This window comes from Python bivittatus, unplaced genomic scaffold (genome assembly GCF_059951505.1).
Source record: "Python bivittatus isolate LINGU-HERP-01145 unplaced genomic scaffold, Pbiv_v1 ctg000070_np1212, whole genome shotgun sequence".
Classification (NCBI taxonomy): Eukaryota; Metazoa; Chordata; class Lepidosauria; order Squamata; family Pythonidae; genus Python; species Python bivittatus.
In genome coordinates this window covers 2,342,517-2,364,843 of record NW_028277034.1, presented here as the reverse complement: position 1 = coordinate 2,364,843, position 22,327 = coordinate 2,342,517, and the positions used below count along the sequence as shown (strand labels likewise).

General features: G+C 40.0%; 1 protein-coding gene across 1 annotated transcript in view; it reads left to right on the top strand.

Annotated features, from left to right (window-relative positions):
* The first annotated feature begins 781 nt into the window (after positions 1-781).
* KDR (kinase insert domain receptor) overlaps positions 782-22,327 on the top strand; it is a 52,378-nt gene continuing 30,832 nt past the window's right edge. Inside the window, exons 1-9 of the mRNA XM_007425330.3 lie at positions 782-1,013; positions 7,617-7,707; positions 11,446-11,642; positions 12,797-12,918; positions 13,444-13,612; positions 14,236-14,375; positions 15,769-15,940; positions 17,400-17,511; positions 18,002-18,165. Coding sequence (XP_007425392.2) covers positions 941-1,013; positions 7,617-7,707; positions 11,446-11,642; positions 12,797-12,918; positions 13,444-13,612; positions 14,236-14,375; positions 15,769-15,940; positions 17,400-17,511; positions 18,002-18,165 — 1,240 coding nt within the window. The 5' untranslated portion in view covers positions 782-940. The remainder of the gene's footprint in view (positions 1,014-7,616; positions 7,708-11,445; positions 11,643-12,796; positions 12,919-13,443; positions 13,613-14,235; positions 14,376-15,768; positions 15,941-17,399; positions 17,512-18,001; positions 18,166-22,327) is intronic.

Here is a 22,327-nt window from a genome sequence, read left to right as displayed (position 1 = left end):
TACTACAGCCTGATGTTAAACCTCAAAACCATCTTAGGGCAAACAGCAGGACCATGGAACCTCTGTCTTGTTTTCTAAAAACCTTATTTAAAAAGTGTGTTGGAAAGAGCAGGCCAATTGTGTCCTTGAATTAAGTGCTCTAAGACAGTGTTTCTCAAGCTCTGCAACTTTAAGAGGTGTGGACTTCCACTCCCAGGATTCCCAGCCAGTAGGCTGGGGAATTCTGGGAGTGGAAGTCCACACCTCTTAAAGTACCAATAGAGGCAAATATGCGTAGCTCAGGGTTGAACTGTGGAGTCCTTGGGGTTCATTTCTTGCAAATGTTTGGTTCTTTTGGTAATGTTACCTAGCCGGGTAATGAAATGTTTGCAAGAAAAGAACCAAGCTCAGAGAATCCCAAGGACTCCAAACCTCTTAAAGTTGCAGAGCTTGAGGAACTCTGTTCTAAGGAGATGGTCCACCCGGGCTAACTTTTTGTCTTCCCTATAACTCAATTCTCTGGCCTCAGACAAAAGTCGATTCCCCAATCTGGCTTCCTTTCATCAACCTATTTTTCTGCCGCCTCCTTAATCGTTGTGGCTTCTGAGGAGTCAGAAGAGCTCTCCGACCCCAAGCAAATCGCTCCAGCATCTTTTAGAAAAGGGCCCCGGCAGGACTCCAGGTAGCCCCCAGGGACAATCCGGAGACGGGCCCGGGGGCGGGGCTTCCCTGCCCAGCTCCTCCCCCTTCCGAAACAAGAAGCGCCGCGGCTGGGCGCTGCTGTGCCAAGGCTTCGCTTGACCAAACGCTTCTCGCCCGGCCGCTGGGAGGAACGCGTCGCCGGTGCTTGGCACTGCTGCGGCGGCGGCGGCCCGATCCTCCGACCCCCGCCGCGAGGGCTCGGCTGAAGTCCGCGGGAGCTTCGCTGGGAGCCTCGTTCCGGCTCTGGCGCCGAGGCGCGATGGAGTTCGCGGCGGGAGTGGGGCTGTTTCTCGCGCTGTGGGTCGCGGCGGAGCCCTGCCTGGGGGATTCGGGTAAGGGGCGCCGGTGCGGATGACCGGGCTTTGGGGGGCGGCGGAGGCGTGTGTCAACCTCGGCGAAGGCTCGGTTCCTTCTGTCCCGCTGGGCGATTAGCTGGATCCAGGGGTTGGGTCGCTCCGGCTGGGTTGAAGTAGGTTCTCCCGGGGGATTCCGGGGGTAGAGGGCAGCTGCAGCCTGTCGCCCGCCGGAGGAGCGATTGGTATCCCCCCGCAATCTTGGTTTTTCTCTGTTTTTACTTTTATTTGTACTTGAGTGTGTTAATGATGGCTCTGCTGTTGTAATTGTCACCGTGGTTGTACGCCGCCCGGAGTCATGTCCTGCGAGGTGGGCGGCTATATGAATTTACTAAGTAAAAAAAATAAAATAAATACTGTAAAGGGACTGGAGACCCAGCCGCCTTTAGCGCGCAAGTGCGGCCCGCCACAACTGTCGCGCATCTGGGGGGCGCCAGGTTGAGGGAGCTGGGACAAAGAAAACGCCACGACGGCTCATATTTTTACGGGGGTGGGGACGTGAAATGTTACGGGTCGTGAATTATGGATCCTGTTGTTGTCGTGGTTAGGGGGAGTGAGGGATTAAGATGTTGGGCTTGATTCTGGGAGAGCCAAGTTCAAATTCCCGCTCAGTCGTGGAAACTCACTGACTTTGGGGCAGTCTCTCTCTTTCTCTTTCTCACCCAGTCTACCTCACCGGGTTGTGGTGGTGGGAATAGAGCTGCCCTGAGCTCCAGAAGAATGGGTGAGATATAAATCGAGCACATAAAATAAATGGAATAAATAACATAAACAATAATACTTGTATTATTAGAGGCAGAAAAGAAAAACCCTCAAAAGCATATGACATTCATAACATGCTTGACAAATAATTAACATTTAAGTCAATTTTCTTAACAGTAGGGATAAAAGCAGAGTAAACATTTTAACTCCAGCATTTGCTCTCACCACGCCTGAATTGTCCCCAGCGTGGTCTTCTTGGAGGGACTCATTGGTGGATTTCCAGAGGTTGCACCACTTCATGTTAAAGGAACAATCAACTTATAATGGCCAAAGGAATAAAATGAGCATTTGTAACTGCATCAGTTGCCAGCATTTACAATTGTGCAAGAGGAGAAACAGTGTGCATGTGGGTGTGTCAGCCTAGGGATCCCCCCCGAGCTGTTCTGGGACACTTTTGGATATTCTCCCTGGGCTGCAAAATGCCTTTTGCTTCTCTGCTGTGAAATATGCCTAGCATTTGAGCACAGCCCTGCTCTAGTGGCAGAAACAAGTCACAGGAGATGGCACTTGTCCTGGATTTTGGACTCACGTAGGAGCGCAATGCACACAGTCATTGAATAATGCACACAGCCATCCCGGTTGGTGGATCTAGACGTCAGAATCCCCACGAGGATGGGGGTGTTGGTCAAGGGACCTGCCGGGCTGACAAAGCTCTCCGTAGGGTAATCTGGTCATCTCTATGGGATTTCAGAAATTTTTGGTTTGTGGTCCTTGCTAGGGGATTTTTGGAACGGTGACTGACCTCCTTACTTTTTAATGGAGTAAACAAAGAAAAGTTTCCTCACCTACGGGAAGCCAGATTAGCCGTTGCTGAAAAGTGACACATTTCCTATGGAATCTCCTCCAGAGCCAAAGACAAGTTGGAGATAGCAGATGGAAAGGGTAAGGATGGGAGATGTTTCACCTTGGGGTTAAAGAAAAGTGTAGAAGCTTTGGATTGTAACTCCTTGGGAAAATATCTTATCTCTCCCTTGCAAAGCAATTGGAGGTGCTTCTAAAGCAATCAAAGATAAAGAAAATAATTAAAATGATGATACTCCTCATTTGTAAATTATATGGGTGTCTGTTGCAATGGAGGTGGAGTTGCACAAAATACCCTGGGAAGCCACTGCTGGGGACAGGTGGGAACACAAGTAAATGTTGGTTAGGCCAAATATTGTTGACCAAAATGTCATATAATTCCCATCATGCTGTGAAATATGGGAGTTGTAGTCTAGTGCATCTGGAGTACGCCAGATAAGGGAAGGCTTGCTTTTGTTTCATTTTATTTGTGGTTCCAGACCAATAAAACCAAATACAAAATTTAAAATACAGGAAAACAGACAAACCAACAAACTGGAAACAATTAATAAAGGGAAAAGAGTATTATCCAGTTTCTGCAAGCTATAGCTATTGCTAAAAACTTGGCAACCTTTATAGTGGTTGTCCAAGTTAAGTCTTGCAGAAGGAAGATTGTAATGTTTTGTTCAGAAAGATTATGAAAATTTCTGATAATTGGGTTTATGAGTGCCAGACACCACGGGTGGCACAAGGGGCATATAACAATACCTGGGTTCCTGACTCAAGCTCTGTTTCTGAGCAGGCACACGTGATGGCAATACAGGAGACTAAGCACTTGCCTATAGTTTCCATAGTAGGTGGTGTGTCAGTTCAAGCCAAGGTAAACATCTCTTATGTGAAATATGTAGGATGTTAGAGAGGTAGCTAGGAATTGTCCATGGAGAACCTACAACTGCACCATAATAGGGGTGGATGACTTGGCCCTGTCATTCTGTAGATCTAAATCCCAAATCCTCTGTTGAAGTTTGATTAAAGGTTTAGCTGGGCTGAGAGGCGATGTTGCTTGGAATGAGAGGCCGCAATATGCTAGATCAGAAGACTATGATGGGATACCTGTTTATAAGAAATGCATATTTTATGAGTTCAGTGAGTTCAGTTCCTATTAATTCTGTCCAATACAACTTTTCCCAGGCTTGGAATTTCCAGTCACCTTCAGTTCCTGAAAACCTGACAATAAGAAAGAGAACAAACAAGTGCACTGTTATTTGCTCTTACTAGATCTTTAGCATGCGAGAAGATTAACATGTAAACTTCGTAATGACAGTAAGAACACCAGTGCCCATATTCTTCATTTCCAACCAAATAAAGGCCAATGTTCATTGGAATCACAGTGAGATTTGGACCATGCCATAAGCAAAAAGGGGCAAATTGTTTTATACTTGTGCTTTAAGAAGAATCCATGGGCACAGTCTGCTAGTTATGGGTAGCTTGATGACTGCAGGTGGTATTTAACTTAAAACTATTCAGGCTAATCAAGGAGTAGGTATTGTATGGAAACAGCAAAACTTTGAAGCTGCCAAGAATTTGAAGGACTAAAAAATGTTTCAGGTCCTTTCTATGCATTGGGTAGCAAGTAATGATGCTGTGTAGGAGAGGCATGGTTTCTTAGCTTGGTGAATAGAGAATCAAGAGTCTGTAAATCCTTGTCTTTTCAAATTTATTACTTGCAAAATGAATAATGGAAAGTGGGGGCTCCTTGTTTATTATTAGAATCTGGAGACCCAACACCTACTTGGAATGAAAGAGAGAATTCCAAGCCAGATCAAAATTCTACGGCCAGATAAGCATATGTAGACTGTACCTGCACATGAGCCCCATTGAAATCAATCACATCAAATATTTATTATGGTCATAGACCAGCATAGTGAAATCAATGAGACATGCATCTGCTCATGCATAGGAATGGCTGATAGTTACTTATGACAGATGTTCAGTGGGATTTGGAGTGACTCTAAACATGTTGAGTTCATTGGCATTTCTTACTGAATAAGCATGCATTGGACTGTAGACTTACATAAGTAAAAGCCAAGAATATCCAGCACAGAATAGATTATTTTAAATTATTTGTCACAAATAGCCTAGAAACTCTCAAATAAGAAATATTTCTCTTTGACAGTAATAGTAAATGGTGGGATGTTTGCTTGCAAAGAACAGTTGTGATAGGAATCCACTTACTATATTCCCAGAAATAATGATGATAGTAATTCCAGAATTAAGCCGTAGTCCAAAAAACAAATTCAGGCAAACACTTTTTTTTATTCTTTCCAACCCAGTAAAATGTCAGAAAGAAATTACATAAAGGTGGCTAGGAATCTCTCTGTTGGTCAGCAAGATAACTCTCCAAAAACTGAGTGGAATGGCCCCAAGATTGAAAATGGGTCAGATCTGACCAATAGCCATGGGGGAAAAATATGGAACATTTTCCCCCAGACCCTCCCTATGAAAAGGAAATTTGATAGTGCTTCAGTGAGATATTTAAATGATTTTTTCTGATCCTAGGAGTAGAAACCTGTGTGTGCCTACTTACAAGCCAGTCCCACTGAATTCATTGAACTTACTCTAAAATAAATGTGTTGAAGACATGGATGTCTCTTCACATCACTGATGCTGGTTGAAGAAACTACAGAGGTCTTTATAAGGTTAAAGAGAACACGGAAACCTGGTTCATGACATTCATATACCGTTTAGATCAATGGGCCCATCTTGCTGAGTACTGTGCGCAGTAATCATCTTTCAAGCAACTTTTCAGGCAGGAACCTTTTCCAGATCTACCTAAAGATATTGGGACTAAATGTCCCATATTTGTGTTTACACTCCTCGGTTCCCAGGAGACACCAGCGTGGTGTCATGAAAGAACTGAGTATGTATCAAAGATGAAGAGAAACACTTTTTTCACTGAATGTTCTAAGGGAAAATCAGTAAGTGAAAGTAGACATATTTCATGGAAACATGCCTGTTAGGACTAATTGTCTCATTGAGGAACATGGGTTGAAAGTTCCAACCAGAAGTAAAGCCTCCTTTGGAACTCCTGGTGATTTCATGGACACATCTTCCTGGTTTCTTTGGAACAATACTAAATTAGGGGGGCCACTGCTTTCTTCTGAGATTTGCCCAGTCAAGCTCTGGGTTGTTTTGGTGGTCTCCCGTTCAATCCCAATCACCTTTGACTCTACATAGCTTTTTGGGGGCAGTCAAGGTTGATTAGGTGCTACCAGCTAGATGGACCCCAGTCAAAACTGACAGTTCTGCAGAATGCCTAGAATCCATCTTTGTCCAATCTAGTGGTCTGCAAACTCTTAACACATCTGAGTAAAGCTGCTTTTGTACAACTTAAAATACCTTTATAGAAACAGATTTCATTGTAAGCTTCTTATAATTCTAGGCTCTTGGATGACAAAAAGGAAACAAAATATGAGCAACAGAACTAGGTCACAACTTCTCACTGTCTTTCGCAATGGTAGCCAAGAGAGTGTCATGAACTGCCATTCATTTGACAGCTGCACATTTTCTCAGCAGCAGCAGCAGCAGCAGCAACATCTCTCTCTCTCTCTCTCTCTCTCTCTCTCACTCTCTTGGAATAACTTGATCACAAAATCTAAAAATATCAATTGATACAGTTTCTTAATTATGAAGTGTTTTCAAAATAAAGAAAACAACCACTCTAAAAGTATTTATTTCAGAAGATAATCATTACAATGTTGCAAGGCACCTGTAACAGGATAGAAGACAATTCTCTCTCCTGAAGTCTGAAGGGACAGAATCAGTGGTGTCTACAGAGTGATGGGTCAAAATTGGCAAGATGATGGATGGAGGATTGTGAAGCAAGCCTCACCTCTTTTGTAGGCGAGGCTCCGTCTGCCACCTTACTAATCTCCACCCACCCACTGGTGGATGCTGCTGGAAAGTATCATTCCCCTCCCTTTTTCTGAACTAAGTAGAAAAAACAAAGAAAAAGAATACACAAGATTATAAAAGAAGGGGAAAAAAACTTTAAAAATCAAAAACGTACAGGGAATAAACTTACAGACACATTTATACGTATAAAGTTGTACAATAAACATTTCAATGAAAGGAATAATAGATTTTTTTGATAAATACTGATCCAGTTGTTTCACACTGTCCTGCAACATTCTTTTGTTACAGAATGCCAGCTTTCATTTCAGTAGCATAATCTGATATGGATACATTATTTGGAACCCTTCCCAGCAAATTTAATTAATTTGATCAGGTAGCACATTATGCTTCTTTTTTTTTAAAACTAAGGGAAGATTTAGGTCATGCCTGAGAAAAATGAGATCATTATTAAAACCAAGTTCACTGTATTTCAATGTGCATATCCTTTAGCTAGACCTTGAAGTTAGAAGTGTAACCAAACAGGAACTCCACCCTAGCCGTATGAATTGTAGAGCAGAGTTGCTAGCTTCTGACCATCTGCCCATTCTTCCTGTTATGATAGCGCTCATGAATTTCAGTGTGATGTGTTTCACTCTTCATAATTTAACCCTTTTAATGGACAAATCCTCTCCTGTCCAAGTCAGAATTCCCCCTTGTATCCTGTTATTAGGCATCCTCTTAAATTTATTTGCTGGCTTGAATGAGCTAACAAGTTATGCACAGCAGTGGACCGTCTGTATCTAGTGCGCCCCAGTTTCCCATGCTTTCAGATACAATTCGATCGCGACCCATTGCTGCGATAAAAAAAGCAAGATTTTTTTTTTCTGGCTTTGTAGGCCACTTTCCCAAATTTATGCATTTTGTATGCAGTTTTGTAATTCTGAAATGCAACATTCATAAAAGCATGCAGTCCAAGGAATAACTATTTCGATTCACATGTTAGTCTAGGATGTGCAGGTTAAAACACTAAAAGATACAGCCCAAAATAAATGGTTTCCTACTGGTATGTATTTTCCCATTTTTTGGAGACCGTGGCTTTTTGCACATTCCGTTACTGATACATGTATATATATTTGAATTTTACAGGTTCGTCTAGTTCATTGGATCCACCATCTCTTAGTATCCAAAAGCATATGATTACTATAGCTGCAAATGATACGTTACAGATTACTTGCAGGTAAGGAAGGAGCCTCAGCATGATTATCATTGGTATTTAATGTATTTTCTTAATTTCTTCCTGTGATACATGACTTTCTTAGGGATATGAGCACACACAAGATAGATACATAAAACGAGGGATATAAATAAAGTATTTTAATGTGCCCCAAACATTTCCAAGTGTCTCTTGGCTCAAGCATTTAAAGCTTTAGCATTCAAAAGAACAAAAGCAAAGACATCCTGTTGCCTGAGTCTCCTAGAAGTTTTCAAGGACGAGATTTTATTTACTTTGACTTCTGCTGCTACGTTTAAAAGAGCAAATGTCAGTTCCTCCATCATTCCTGATTGGCACTTTCTGTCTGTCCCCAATAGATCTACCTTTATAAACCCAGATTGTAATGTGCCAGAAATAGACAGCAGGTCATTCCAGATGATTCTTTCAAGAGCTAAAAAGTCTAAAGCCAAGCTTGATTCCTGGTGGCTGCACAGATACAACTATGTAATTTTTTAGCAACATTATAGAAGTGCTCTGTTGTGGTCTTCTGAGATGTTTTCAACTTCCCAATAGACATTCCCTGGCCATCTCCCGTCCAAAACCAGGTCCAATTCTGCTTTGTCAATGCTGAACAAATACTGTCCAGACTCTGTATTTCAAGGAAAGGCAAAACCTTTAACAGAGCAATAGGAATTTTTTTCTGTTGAAAACTACAGTTCTGCTAAAGAAATTAGGCTAAAGATTTGGTCACTGGTTATCTACTTCTGTTTTAGACAGTTCATCCAATTTTGCCCCCCTCTGGCACCCAATTGTTATGGGTTGGTCAGAGTGACAGAACTGCAGTTGTGAGGCTGTTGCCACTTTAGGAAACGGGGTCCCTTATTTACCATCCTTCACTCCCAATTTGTAACGATCTGCCATCAGATTAGATGCTGATTAAGGAGCTTGTGTTCAGCAAGAGGACTATTTATATTGGATACGTCCAGGTTGGCATCATATAAGTTTAGATATCTGTGTTTACCATCTCTTGTTCTAGCACTACAGATAGTTCTCGACTTACAACCACAATAGGGACCGGAAAATTTGTCATTAAGCAGTGAGGTTATTAAGTAAGACATCATGTGACCGCACCTGATTTTACAACATTTTTTTGCGGTGGTTGTTAAATGAATCACCGCGCTCATTAAGTGAATCATGCAGTTCCCCATTAATTTGCTTGTCAGAAGCCGGCTGGGAAGGTCGCAAATGGCGATCATGTGACCCTGGGACGCTGCAACTGTTGTAAGTACATGCTGGTTGCTACGCACCTGAATTTTGATCATGTGACTGCAGGGATGCTGCGACAGTCATAAGTGCAAGGACCATTTGTAAGTCACATTTTTCAGCGCCATCATAACTTTGAACGGTCACTAAATGAATGGTTGTAAATCGAGGACTACCTGTAGTCTTCTTACTGTGTACAAAAAGGGAGGAGTCACACTTTTTGTTTTTGGAATATTGCTTAGCACATCCTTTTATGTGGACTTCCTGCGTAAATAGCACAAAAATAAGCAGCAACATCTAAGGATACTAATTGTGCTTTCTACTTTTATAGCACGCAGAAAGGTTTTTCATGAATACGGTTGCACAGAAACTGACTTGACCCAGAGAAGTTGTTTTAGTCATGGCTGATTTAACATCCTTTGGTTTTAATGGACACACACTCTAAGCCTAACTCAAACTAGACCCAATCCAATGATCCAGTTTTAAACGTTCAGATATTTTAACTAAGGAATCTAAGGCAGTTTAGACAAACTACAGTCAGGCAAGCTTAAGACAGATTTGGGCAGTTCACAGCAAGATCAGTAAAACAAACAAAAAAGATAAAACAGGAATGCCCAACATCTACACTGCACTATACTGCATGGCGCCCCCAGTGATGCTTCCACCAAACAGTTACATCCTATCCTCAGTGGGCTCTCTTCACACTGAACCCAATGCCTGACTCCAAAGACCTGTCTCTGTTCCAGGCCCGGGGTTAGGGTGGTTGTGGTGACCTATTGAGATTTGTTTTTTCCTTTGGTAGTGTGGTTGTGGCCCAGGCAATTATGTGGTTTTTAATATGTTTTTTAATTTATGTTTTAGAGTTGTTGGAGTTGAGTGGCCTTAACATATCAAATCAAATTAATCATTCAGTATCATAAAAGAGCCAACTCTTCATAGCCTACTGGAAGGGTGGGGGCTTTCCCGATCTTGAGTGGGGGAAAAAGTTGAATAAGCTGCCAAGAAGCAATCTTTTTTATTATTTTACTGCTTTTTTATAAAGACATACCCCCAACAAATTAAACAAAAGCATATTTTACATATGGAAAACATATTATTCAGCCCAATTTTTTAAACATACCATTAAAAGTTGACCTCATGGAATAATATTGATCAGTTTTTTCACTAGACAGAAAAAGAATCAGTAATAAATAGAAAGTGAACACATACAATTGACCCCAAATATTTATTCTGGGGTCTCCCTATCTTCCCAACATCATAAAGTAAGCCTTTTTGTTGCACCCTATGCTAAGTAAACCCATAATTCTTCATGTAGTGATACATTCCAAGTTTTTGATACATAGTTGAAGAGCATTTTGATCTGTGCAATATTAAATGTAGAGATGTTAAACCAGAATGGAACAGTAATGAGACAATCCTATGCATGCCATATACAGTAAGTGTCTCCTTGCTCATTTTACATTTCCAGCATGATGAGGTTGACAACCAACCCCTTTGAACTTTATCTGAGAAGTCCCAATACACATGGAAGAATGTCCATCTTTTGTTGAATGACTCTTATCTTAAGATCATAAGAAGCATATTTTTGTATTTTTCAAACCAATAACTGCTGATATATTAATATGGAGTGTTCCAAGTCTTTATTCCTTGGAGATAGTTAATATTTGCAATACTCTTAGTTTATAAATAATACTGTGGACTAAAATCATCTAAAACACATACCAATATCAGCAATAATTCAGGAATTTTAGATGTTGCTAATGCATCTGGACCCAGTTATGAAATCAGATGTTTTAATTGTTTATACTGTCATTTTGCAATTTTCGGCAATCTAAATTTCCTTGCAGTAACTCAACATTTCTAAATCAAATTCAGTTTCCACTTCTATCAAAGTTTAAAAAAACAGCTTCAACAGAGTTAAGTTGGTCCAAGGTAATAACATTATAAGCTGCCCAATTTATCTGCCCTCAGAAGGATTTACCTAATATTCTTAAAATCAGTTTATCCCATAATGTAAACTTTTCATGGATAAAGGAATCTAAACCACCTGTGCTACAGCATCTTCCATATATATCTTGTTGCATTAAGATTAAGTTGCAGACATTTCTCCTCCTACCGACACTATTGCAATTTGGAAATGGAAGAGTTAGACACGTAGAAAATCATGCTAAGTCTGGAAAGCATGATTTGAGTTCTGACATACAGTTGTAATATTTAATGTGAGCACAACTATTTTTGAAAACAGTTAAAAACTACAGTTCATATGCATGTTCAGTGGATCACAGATACAGAAGTGAACACATTCTACTAAATATTACTGTATTTAAAGTGACTTGTGGCCTGCCTTGTGATGGCTTCATTAAGTGATAAATCTTCGATAAATGCACCTCTGTGAACCATGGCTTAACAGTGTTGATGCAGACCATTAGCAGAGGATTCCATAGGACTCAAATATCCTTAAATAGCTTACAGTTCACTTCCCCCCCCCCCCCCCCCCAGTGGCGAGAGGACTTTGGATTGGCTTTTGCCTAACAACCAGACGAGCACTGAAAACCGAGTAGCAGTGACTGAGTGTGCCAGCGATACCTACTGTAAGATGCTCACCCTGACGGAAGCAGTAGGCAACGACACGGGGTCCTACAAGTGTTTTTACCAAGACAACCATACATCATCAAGCATTTATGTTTATGTACAAGGTAGGTTGAGATGTTGAGATAATGCACTTTTTCTGTTTAATGGAAAAATTGCCTTAATATTATGCAAATGTGAACCATATTGGATCAGAACAAAAACCCCTCTGCTCCACTGTCTTGTTCTCATCATGGCCAGCTAAATATCAATTGGAAATCCACAAATGGGCGTGAGCACAACAGTGCCTTCTCATGTGTGTTCTCCAGCAACTAGTATAGAGAAACAGACTCTTCAAGTCCCCAAAATATCTCACCTTTATAACAAATCTCCACTGACAGTTTCTTCTAAACCAATTGATCTAATTGGCTTTAAGAACCACTCAAATTGGTGGGCATTACAACAGCTTTTAAAAGCATTACCCATATTTACTTCTGGACTTCATGAAAGAGAACTTTCTTTTATTTGTTTACTTGCTTTATTTGTCTTGAATCTTCATTCAGATTTACTGGATGACCTTGGATTCTAATATGTGAGAGAGTGAAAACAATCTCCTTATGCACTTCTTCAATACCATTTCCTCCCATATCCTTTTCCAAGCTTAAAAAGCCCAACATTTTGCAATTTTTCCCAAACAGGAAGTTTTGATGACTCTTTTCTGCACCTTCTTCTGCTCTGAATTTTTTTTCTTTTTGAAGTGAAGGAATCAGTATGGCACACTGTGTTCCAAATGAAGTTGAATTATAGATTATTCCTGGCAGCCCTACATCATGAGGATAATCAGGCTGTAAGAAAATGAATTAAAAGGCCCATGGAATCTTTCATATTTGTTACCTATTAAGAGAAAAGAAACTTTGCTCTAGTTGCTGTCAATCTCCAAGCCATTTGGAATTCTTGCAGTCTTCATTGGTGATATACTCCTAAAACAGGTGCTGATTGTTTCAGCCTGCTGTTGGACTAGAGAAGTGCTGTGTAGTATAAAATGGCAAACACTAGAATTACAACCAGCTCTCTTATGCAGCACTTTCTTTCTTGTTTGGCTGAGTTATGGGTTTGGGGGAGCCACCCCAAGTCACAGTCCATCCCTGGCAGCATCAGTGTTCAATCTACTATGAGTTCAGCTGCTGGACTCCAACTTACTAGGACAGAATGCTGTAAACAAATTGCTTTAAATAAGAGATTCTGAAAATTCAATGATATTTAGAATTTCTATATTCTTCAGATTACAGATCTCCATTTGTGATGTCAGTCAGTGAGCCTGGGGCTGTATATATAACTGGAAACAAAACTGTGGTGATTCCATGCCTTGGATCTTCATCAAACCTGAATGTATCACTCCATTCAGTAAGACAAACTATCATAATTCCTTTTGCCAGTGATTTTAGCTCTTTTTTATTTTTGCGTTGACGTTACATATTTTACATTTGAGGCAGAGGGCCTGACAATAAGGCACTGTGTAAAAGAGCATAAATAGAAAGGTGAATTTAAGATGTGAAAGATAATTCTATAATTACTAGATTAGAAGTGCATAAACTGTAACCCGATGCTAGATCCCTCTTCCCCAAAGTCTTGATGTGACTTCCAAAGCTCCTCCAAAAGTGATAAGTAATTGTAAATTTTAATTTGGCAGAATGGAAACATTAACTGTATGGAGAATAATCATTGCATTTCATTTCATTACTTTTAATTCTTATTACATTTCAATTGAAATTCAATTTAGGTTTTGTCCTCACTCTACTGATCTCTTAGACTATGACCCCCTACATGCCATTCAAAGGTCAAATGGGACCCTTTAGTTCTGTACCTAATTACTAGACTATTTTAGAGAACATCAGAATTAAAGTTATTGTTGTTTTGTTATTCATATAGAAGTATCCAGAGAAAACATTTGTTCCTGATGGAAAGTCAGTTACATGGGATAATCAAAAGGGTTTCACAATTCCCACTAACATGATCAGTGATGTAGGAATGGTCTTCTGCAAAACTAAGATAGATGGTGAAAGCTATCAATCAGTGATGTACGTTGTGGTGGTTTTAGGTAAGTGATAGGCTTTGTTTATTTATTTGGGTGCTTATAAAGTAACTATTTGGGAAAATGGGAGCTTAAAACACCACAGTACACACTTTTGATTATCACCACATTGATAATCAAAAGGGGAAGATAAAGTCCCACTGAAATGGAACTTAATAACCGATAGCTGGGACCATATTATTTTCTTGGAACCACTTTGCTATTGCTTTTTTTCCAGTATGTTCTCTCTCTTTCTCTCTTTTAATGTTCCAGTCTCATTTACAGTTGTGTGATTTTCTGGAGATTTCTGACATCAATATTTATTTTTAGACTTGCTGGTTTGAGTTTTATCAATTCTAGTTAAAACATTTAACTAGTCAATTAAACATTCGTCATCAAGAAGTACTATTTCCACGTCCGTTGACAGGGCAGGGAGTGAAGTTTCAGGGTCTTTCTCCTGAGTAGCAGAACTAAACAGGGCATGTACTATTTGCATTTCGGGACAAACATACTGGCTTTTTTACTTGTTTCGGATAGCCCACTTCCCCATATCATTCGTTTATCTCACAATTTGAGAATGGGAACATTTGTATATTTTCTATATGGCTTTCAGTGGAATTTTTCTTCTGGTTTCGGCCCCCTCCATTTAGGATACAGAATTTATGACCTCAGCATGAGCCCTCTGCACCAAGTAGAGCTGGCAGCAGGAGAGAAGCTGTCCTTAAACTGTACAGCAAGGACTGAGCTGAATGTGAGAATTGAGTTTCAGTGGGACTACCCTTCAAAAAAGGTAACAGAAACCAGGGAGCTTTCTAATCAAAGAGGAATTTGCTAGACTCCAGCCCAAAGGGGCCCTGGTGTATGTGTGTGTGTGTGTTTAATGTTCCAAACTGCATTGATCAAAAGGATCAATTCTGGCTCATCCTTAATCAGTTGATGTCTGATGATTAATAGCAGCAGAGTTAGTTGGGCTGGATTATTGAGAGAGTCAGTTAGGAGGTTTCCAGGTTCAGGTCTGGACCAAGATTTGGTTCTCCTCCTTCCTCCCCTTGTTTCCTAGAGACAATTGGGTGACACAAACGTACATGAGGGCCAGGGCCATGCGAAAGAAGAGAGAGAAAACACTCTGTGGGAAGGAAAGTAGGGAGCACTGAGATGGGAGTGCTAAGCAGGGAAAAAAACTGGGGTGTGTGTGTGGGGGTGGCACATTGGGAGCATGTTCTTTATATATATATGTGTGTGTGTGTGTGTGTGTGTGTGTATATATATATATATATATAGTTTTTGTTAAAGATTTTTAAAATGGAGGATAAAAACTAATGCAAACTAATATAAAGTAAAAAAAGAAAGAAATCAAAGAGTAAGCTAAAAGTGCAAGAAAAGAAAAAAAGAAAAAGAAAAACAGAAAAGAAAGAAAAAAGATACAAAGAACTAGCTTCCAATCTTCTTTGCAGTAATCATAAGTACAATTATAAATTTACCTCTTACTCTATGGTTATAACATAACTCTCTTCTTTCTATAATCTATCCTATCTAATCATCAAAACCATAAATCAAAAGTTCATTTTTTAATGTTTTATGCAAAAAGTCCATAAGGGGTTTGCGCATTGGGGAGCATGTTCATGGGAGAACTAAAAGGGCAGATTGATTGGAGCCCTCCTAACCCTTGTAGCACCACTGAGTTGCAGGCAGAGAAGCATTGTTTTTCCTGGCAAGAACTGCTGGGTACAACTTTGGGGCAATAGAAGAGAAAGGGAATTCATGGGGCAGGAACCTCATGAGCAGTTGTTGAATGGCTCCCTGCCCATCTGGTGTTGAAGCCAGTGCCATGCTCTACAGAGGGGTGATGTTTATCTACTCCAGTGGCTACATCAGCTGAGTCAGATCCCAGTAGCCAAAGATGCTATGCTGATAAATGCATGCTCCCTGTTTTCTTCCTCCTGGTCTAATTGCCAGATTTTAAGTCAGTGGACAGGGACATATGCAGGGTTGTGGGTTAAAATCTGCAAGATGGCAGACACGGCATTGTGATGAAGTCCTGCTCTTTTGTGTATACATGCACAAAAGGAGTAGCCTTTGATTGTAATGCTTGCCCACCATCTTCCCCTGAACCACTCCTGTCTACGGGTGAGGGAAAGCTGAAAGGATAATGCTGAGTGAATGCCCTTTGAACTCTGTTGCAGAAAATGAATGCTGCATTCAAGGAAGCCATGACATCCTTGGGCAATGAAATGAAGAAGTTTGTGAGCACCCTCACCATCGAACACGTGACTTTAAGTGATGGGGGTCTGTACAGTTGTATGGCCTCCAGCAGCCAGATGACAAAGAGACACAAAATTAATGTCATTGTTCATGGTAAGGCTTGATTCTGGATAGTTTTGGGCTTTACAGTCATAAAATGTGAGATGGTGGGAGAAACCTTGAAAATAATTGCCCACAAAATCAAGGCAAACCGCATGAGTCAAAGTTTCTTTGGTCTTAAAAATGAACCCTATAAGCTAATAAGCTTCCTTCTTTGTGAGGATGGCCAAAAGTAAAATGAATGTATAGTCTATAAATAAGTGAAGCTTGTGTCTGAATAGATGAGGAACAGAGTGCCTTGTTAGGTCACAGCTGAATGTTTTCAGAAATGCAAGGCTGCCGTTGGAATAAGTTCTTCCATCTTTAGCATTTCTCTTCAGTTTGTTGTCTAGCTGCTATCAGAAAGGTTTGCCAACAATAGTGTAAGACAGATCCAATCAGTGTAACATCAGAGTCAGTTAAAATATATTAAAATGGATGAATGTCAATTTTAAACACATAATATCAGCAGTGAGGTGTACTGGTTACAGGGTTGGGCTAGGCCAGAGTTTCTCAACTTTATGAGCTTTAAGATGTGTGGCTGGCTGGTGAATTCTGGGAGTTGAAGTCCACACGTCATAAAGTTACTGAGGTTGAGAAACCCTGGTCTAAACTGAGTGGAGCCTGGTTTAAGTTCATCCTTAATCAGGGAACCTGCACTGGTAACCTTAGGCCAGTATCTGTCTTTCAAGCTAATATATAGTTGCTGTGGGAAAAGAATTGGAGGAGAGAGTACTACTATCTACGTAGCCTTGACTTGCTGAAGCAAAGGTGGAACAGAAATCTAACAAATAAATAATGAATAAAAATATGATCTGGAATATCCCCACTTTCCCAAATGCCTAGTCTTAACAGAAAACCACAAAGTGAGTGAGGATATTCAAAATGAGAGTCACCAGAAATGCCTTCAGCCTGGAGAACCTTCTATTGAGCCTACTTAGTTACAACTCCCATCATCTTCAGCCAGCACGGTCATGCTAGAATAAAGAAGCTAATAAATATTAGTAAGATTGGTTTTCCCCATATTTTGTGAGTATTAAATCTGGCTGTTGTCACTGTGATGACCTTGACTGATAGTTGTGTGGCTTTGATAAATGGGTTCCCACATATGCTAGCTAAGCTGCTGGGTCTTAGCTTAGCAGGAAATGAGGACCATGCTGCTCTGGTTTATAATCCAAGACATATGGCTTAGTGCAAGTGTAACCAGGCACTGTGGCTTGTTCCACAAACTGTGGCTTAGCGGGGGGTCTAAGTACCTCCATATTGGTCAATTCAGTATTTTTGGTATTTTACTATAGAAGGTGAGTAAAAATAAATATCATGAAATGATTGTTTTGAGAAGTTAAAGACTAGTTTTGGTTTCTAGAGTCAACAAGCAATTTGAAAACTAGTGGTATTAATATCCATTATATTGTGAATATTATTAACCATATTGTCTATTGTTTTAAATGATTATCTTTTAAATTTTTGATAGAAAAGCCTTTTCTCTTTTTGGGAAAAATGCCACTTCTGGTGGAGACAGTACTCAGAGAACCAGCTAAGGTGTCTGTGTTATTCAAAGGGTATCCACCCCCAGAAGCAAAATGGTAAGACCTAGAGAGTAAATTTTACTCTTTAGTTTTTCTCCTTTTCTGTATACATTTTACAATGACCAACAACATAGAAATATTGAAGACTTAAAGGAAAATGTTGGACTTCTGATTTCTTTGTGAGCACTGAAGAAAGGATAAGTGAAAATAAAGTTTTATGCTTTTGTTATTATTATGATGTTACTCACTGTAATATCTATATGCTTAGTGTTTAACTGGATCCTTTTTCTCTTCTATTTTTCTTTTCAAACAAATGAAAATCCCTGCTTAGCAATGAAGTTTCCTGAGAGTTGCAGACAGATAACTCCTTTTTTCCCAACTCTCACCTAATCTTAGGAATGCTGTGTAGGCAAAATTAGATTCTCTCATTGCAATGTACTGGAGTATCCAGGAGTGTGGAAAGTAGAGTGTGGTTAGATGCAAATGCACTGTTTCATCTGTTCTATCTCCACATCTTTCAAGCCACAGAATCAACTGTGTTTTGCAGGTATAAAAACGGAGAAGCTATCGTTGCAAATCGTACTGTGAAACTTGGTTACTCCTTGATGATTACTGAAATGAGTGAAAGAGATGCTGGAAATTACACTGTTGTGCTGACCAATCCCATTAACAAGGAGCGTGAGAAGCACACATTTCATCTGGTGGTAAACGGTAAAATCTTGTTGCCATTAAAAAAAAAAAGTTACTTTTTCCATAGTTGCAAATAAACTGGGGGGGAAGCTGCAGAGATTGTTCCTAAAGTATCATGTTTAGAGAACAGGTACATTTGAAAGGGCCTAGTTATCAAAAGGGTAAAGCAGGCTTAAGAGATACAGGTAGGTGGCCAAATGTAATGAAGGAAAGAGATGGAATTCAATGGGAAGAATACAGGTTTTGTATATGGAACAATCTTCTTTAGACAGTATTGGGAAGTTACTGTGAGGGTGAGAAACTTTGGGAAAGCCACTGCTAGGCCAGATCCGCCATTTATGCTTCCCCATTGCTGTTATGGGCCACTCACCATTTCTAACAGTAATTTTATTAAAATTACAAAAACAATGATAAAAAACTAATACAAAATAAACAAAATAAAAGAATAAAAAAAACAGGTGTGGAAAAGAAAAAGAAAATAGAAAAAAAAATAAGAATATAGTAAAGAAAAAGGAAAGAGATGTATAAAGAAATGAATTCCCCCTTCATCACAAGTATAAACATATCATTGTCTCTTAAAATACAACAAATGATCTGTTCTTCCCATATCCCATCCCTTATCTATAAACAAATCCTTAAAACCTCATCATTTCAGTCCTGATCAGCAAAAGTCCATTAAGGGTTACCAGAGATAACAATGTATTTATTTTAACCTTGATCAGATAAACCAACTTTATATTCCTTTCTTTTATCTTTGACAATCTTAAGCTTTAGTCCCTTCAAATAATGTCCTAGAACTTGATTTCTTTTCATTTTTTATTTGTCTCTTCTCACAAAATTCTTCAAAACTTTAACAAGCCTCTTTTGTAAGTCCAATATGGAAAATTATCCAGGTTAGTCTGTTGGTTTACTATTTGTATATCCCTTTTAATTATTAAGACATTAGCCAGTTTCTTTTGTATGTGCAGTGTAGCATCTTTTTCCATATCATTCTTGTAGTCTCTCATTTTTAAATCCATTTTCAGATTAGTCTCAGTCTGGTCCAGTAAAACTTGTTCTTCCATAACATCTTTTAAACACAGTCTATCTATAGAGGCAGACACTTTTAAAATTAACTTCTAGGTCCATTGTAATCAATATCCTTCAATATGTCCAATATTAAAATATTTTGCTCTATTCTGTATTAGTAAGTCAAATTTAAGTGTTCTTATCCTTTAATTGTAATCTTTAGTTCCTTTTAGTTCTCTCTAGTGGCCAACCTTCAAAGTCCCATCCTATCATGTTTTTAAAGAATTCAAAACAAAAGCATTTTCCCACGGGAAGGATTCTTATAATTAATTTTAATTTTTTACTTCAAATCCATCTGGACCCTTAGTCTGTTTGTAACTTTCCAAAATCAAAGTTCTAACCAACATTTTGCTGCTTATTCCAAAAAAAGAGGTCCCTTTAAGTCCTTAATCTTGTATTTAAAACTTATTTTGCTAAGGATTGAAAGAAACTCACTCGGTGTTTTCAGGCTTATCGATCCAAAGGTTCCTAATAGCTGAAAAGCAGTTAACAAGGAATTTCCAAAAGTGATTAGAAAAGGTAGTACATAAACTCAATGTCCTTTTAAAGGCGCCAACCACGGTTTGAGCAAGATGGCTATTCCCTCACCTCCCAGACCTCTAACCTGACAGAGACCACTGTCTTGCAGTCTCCTCATGAGGAGCAACTGTCTGGAGCACTTGTGGGTGATCTCAAGTCCTCTCCTTGTCCAGAGAGGAATTATGAAGAGCACTCAGTCTACTCACTAGCTCTTCATTCCGCTGCGGTCGTCAGCTCCGCTTTTAGCAGAGTCATCTTCAGTTCGCCATTTCTTCCATGGAAATCTGGCCACCCACCATTTCTAGAGTGTGGAAGTGAACAATGTTCCTTCATCCTCTCCTAGCCCATTGTAACTCCATCCCCAGCCTACATTTTTCATCCTGAGCCATCTCACTCTCTTTTGAATGTTGGTCTATTTGCTTTTCATTCCACTCTAGACATATCCCCAGCTACCCAAGTTGTAGATCTTGGCTACAATATCAAGTCACCCCTTCCCCTCCAATGGCTGGCCACTGTCCTGTACAAATGTTTCATCCAAGGCCAGTGGGTTGTTATATGCTCAGCTGGGAAGGGGCTGGCTGGCTGGCTGGCTGGCTGGCTGGCTGGCTGGCTGGCTGGCTGCCTGCCTGCCTGCCTGCCTGCCTTCCTTTCTTTCTTTCTTTCTTTCTTTCTTTCTTTCTTTCTTTCTTTCTTTCTTTCTTTCTTTCTTTCTTTCTTTCTTTCTTTCTTTCTTTCTTTCTTTCTTCTTCCAGTTGATCTGATTATGGCCCATAAAGGCCATGGAGTCCATTGTGGAGTTATCATGTTTTTTGCCTGCATATAGCCATTCCATTGTATACCTCCCAGTGGACATACTTTCAATTTTTGGATGAAGTCTATTCTCCTTTATTTCTCACTTGCACTTGTTCTGTTTCCCTTAGGAAAAATAATTATTACATTGCAACATAGGCATGTCGGAACAAAGGTTCAGAGTTTCAATGAATGGTCCTCCTTTGCTTCTATGAACCTGAGACACAAAATTGCTGTGGACCCATAATGGACAAAGAACAACCAGTCCCCTTTGCTTTAATTATCGTAGCATCAGAACAACGATAGTACAGTAAGGCGGGGTGTGTGTGTGTGTGTGTCAGTCTATGTTGCTATCAAATGAGAGAATGTGGGAAGAGAATATGAAAGTACCCATGTGTGCAAAGAAAAGGCCCGGAGACTAGTGAGGAGGGAGCTATCCCCAAAAGGAAAAGGTACTCACTAGTAGACTGATCCGCCCAGGAGCCAGCTAGTGGGGCTTGCCTTCCCTGCAAAGGAAAGGGCAAAAGGCAGGGGAATGACCAATTCGGGTGTGTAGTGGCCATTATCTGGACTAAATACCAACCTGGCCCCATAGCTAAACCACTGCAATCTGGGCTTGAGTTTAAGTTGGCTTCAGGAACAGCCTGGACCAGCAAAGAAGACTAGCAGCTTAGGTTCAAGTGCACAAGAGCCCTTAGTCTGATAGACCAGGATTAAAAAGGCTGTGCCCACAGACCCAGGATTCAGACTGGAAGATAAAAAAAACAAAACCTTCAGCCACCCCAAATAAAATAATTTGCTGAACTCTTGTGAGATTGTAAAATCTAATTCTGAGGTAAGAAAGCTAAAGTTTCATAATAGTTTGGTACTCTCATATGAGAAGTCAGGTCAATTTGGTGATCTCACCCAAGGTTTCACTGGGATGATCAGGGCTGGAAAATGCCCAGGCTTTTTTGTGAATGCCTTATTTAGCAGTCTTAGAAACTAGTTACGAAACCTTTTATTCTGTGAGATGATAGATGGTAGGGCATGTACCTTGATGCATTTTTCAGACAGTCCATCAGCTGAATGCCCAAGCCAGTAACGCATATTGCTCATTATGTGTTATGGCTTAGAATAATGTGGAAAACTGGCTTGTGATTTTAAAAATGACATATGGTTTGGTTTTATGCGTAGGCCGGATAACAGTGACTCATTCATCAAACTAAGGGTAAAATAAGTCATGGCTTAAAGAAGTCGAGGGCAGGGCATTCCAGCCTCCAGATCCCACTGCTGAACTTTGATGGCAAAACTACTGATTTTCTGATGGCAACGTTTTTGTGGGCTTTTTGTTTGATAATAATCAGGCGCAACTATAAAAATTACCATCCTTATTTTGCACATGAAACCGACTACCCAAAAAAGGATCACCCCCACTTTTTTGTTCCTCCCTCTGTGGTGGTATCTCCCAAAACAGCCATCTTACCTTTGGGGACCTTAGATGCCGGAAAAACAAATGTGGATCCTGACTGACCATTAGTTGCCTTCCATTGACTTAATGTGCCATGAGAACTCAGGCAGGACATTTTCTGGCTTTCAGTGCTTTGTTAGACCCTGGCTTTTGACAATCACAGGCAAGCAGCAAAAATAATAGGTTGATGTATGTATGGCCAGATGAGTCATCATTCGCTGAATTCATTTTGTTTGACTTCAGTAACCTCCTCTGTTTATTTATTTTTGGGGGAGGGGGGGAAAGAGACAGACTTTTGAAAGTCCAGTTTTGTTATAGAAAGAATGTTGCTTTCAGTTTGCTGTATATTTTGGTTTG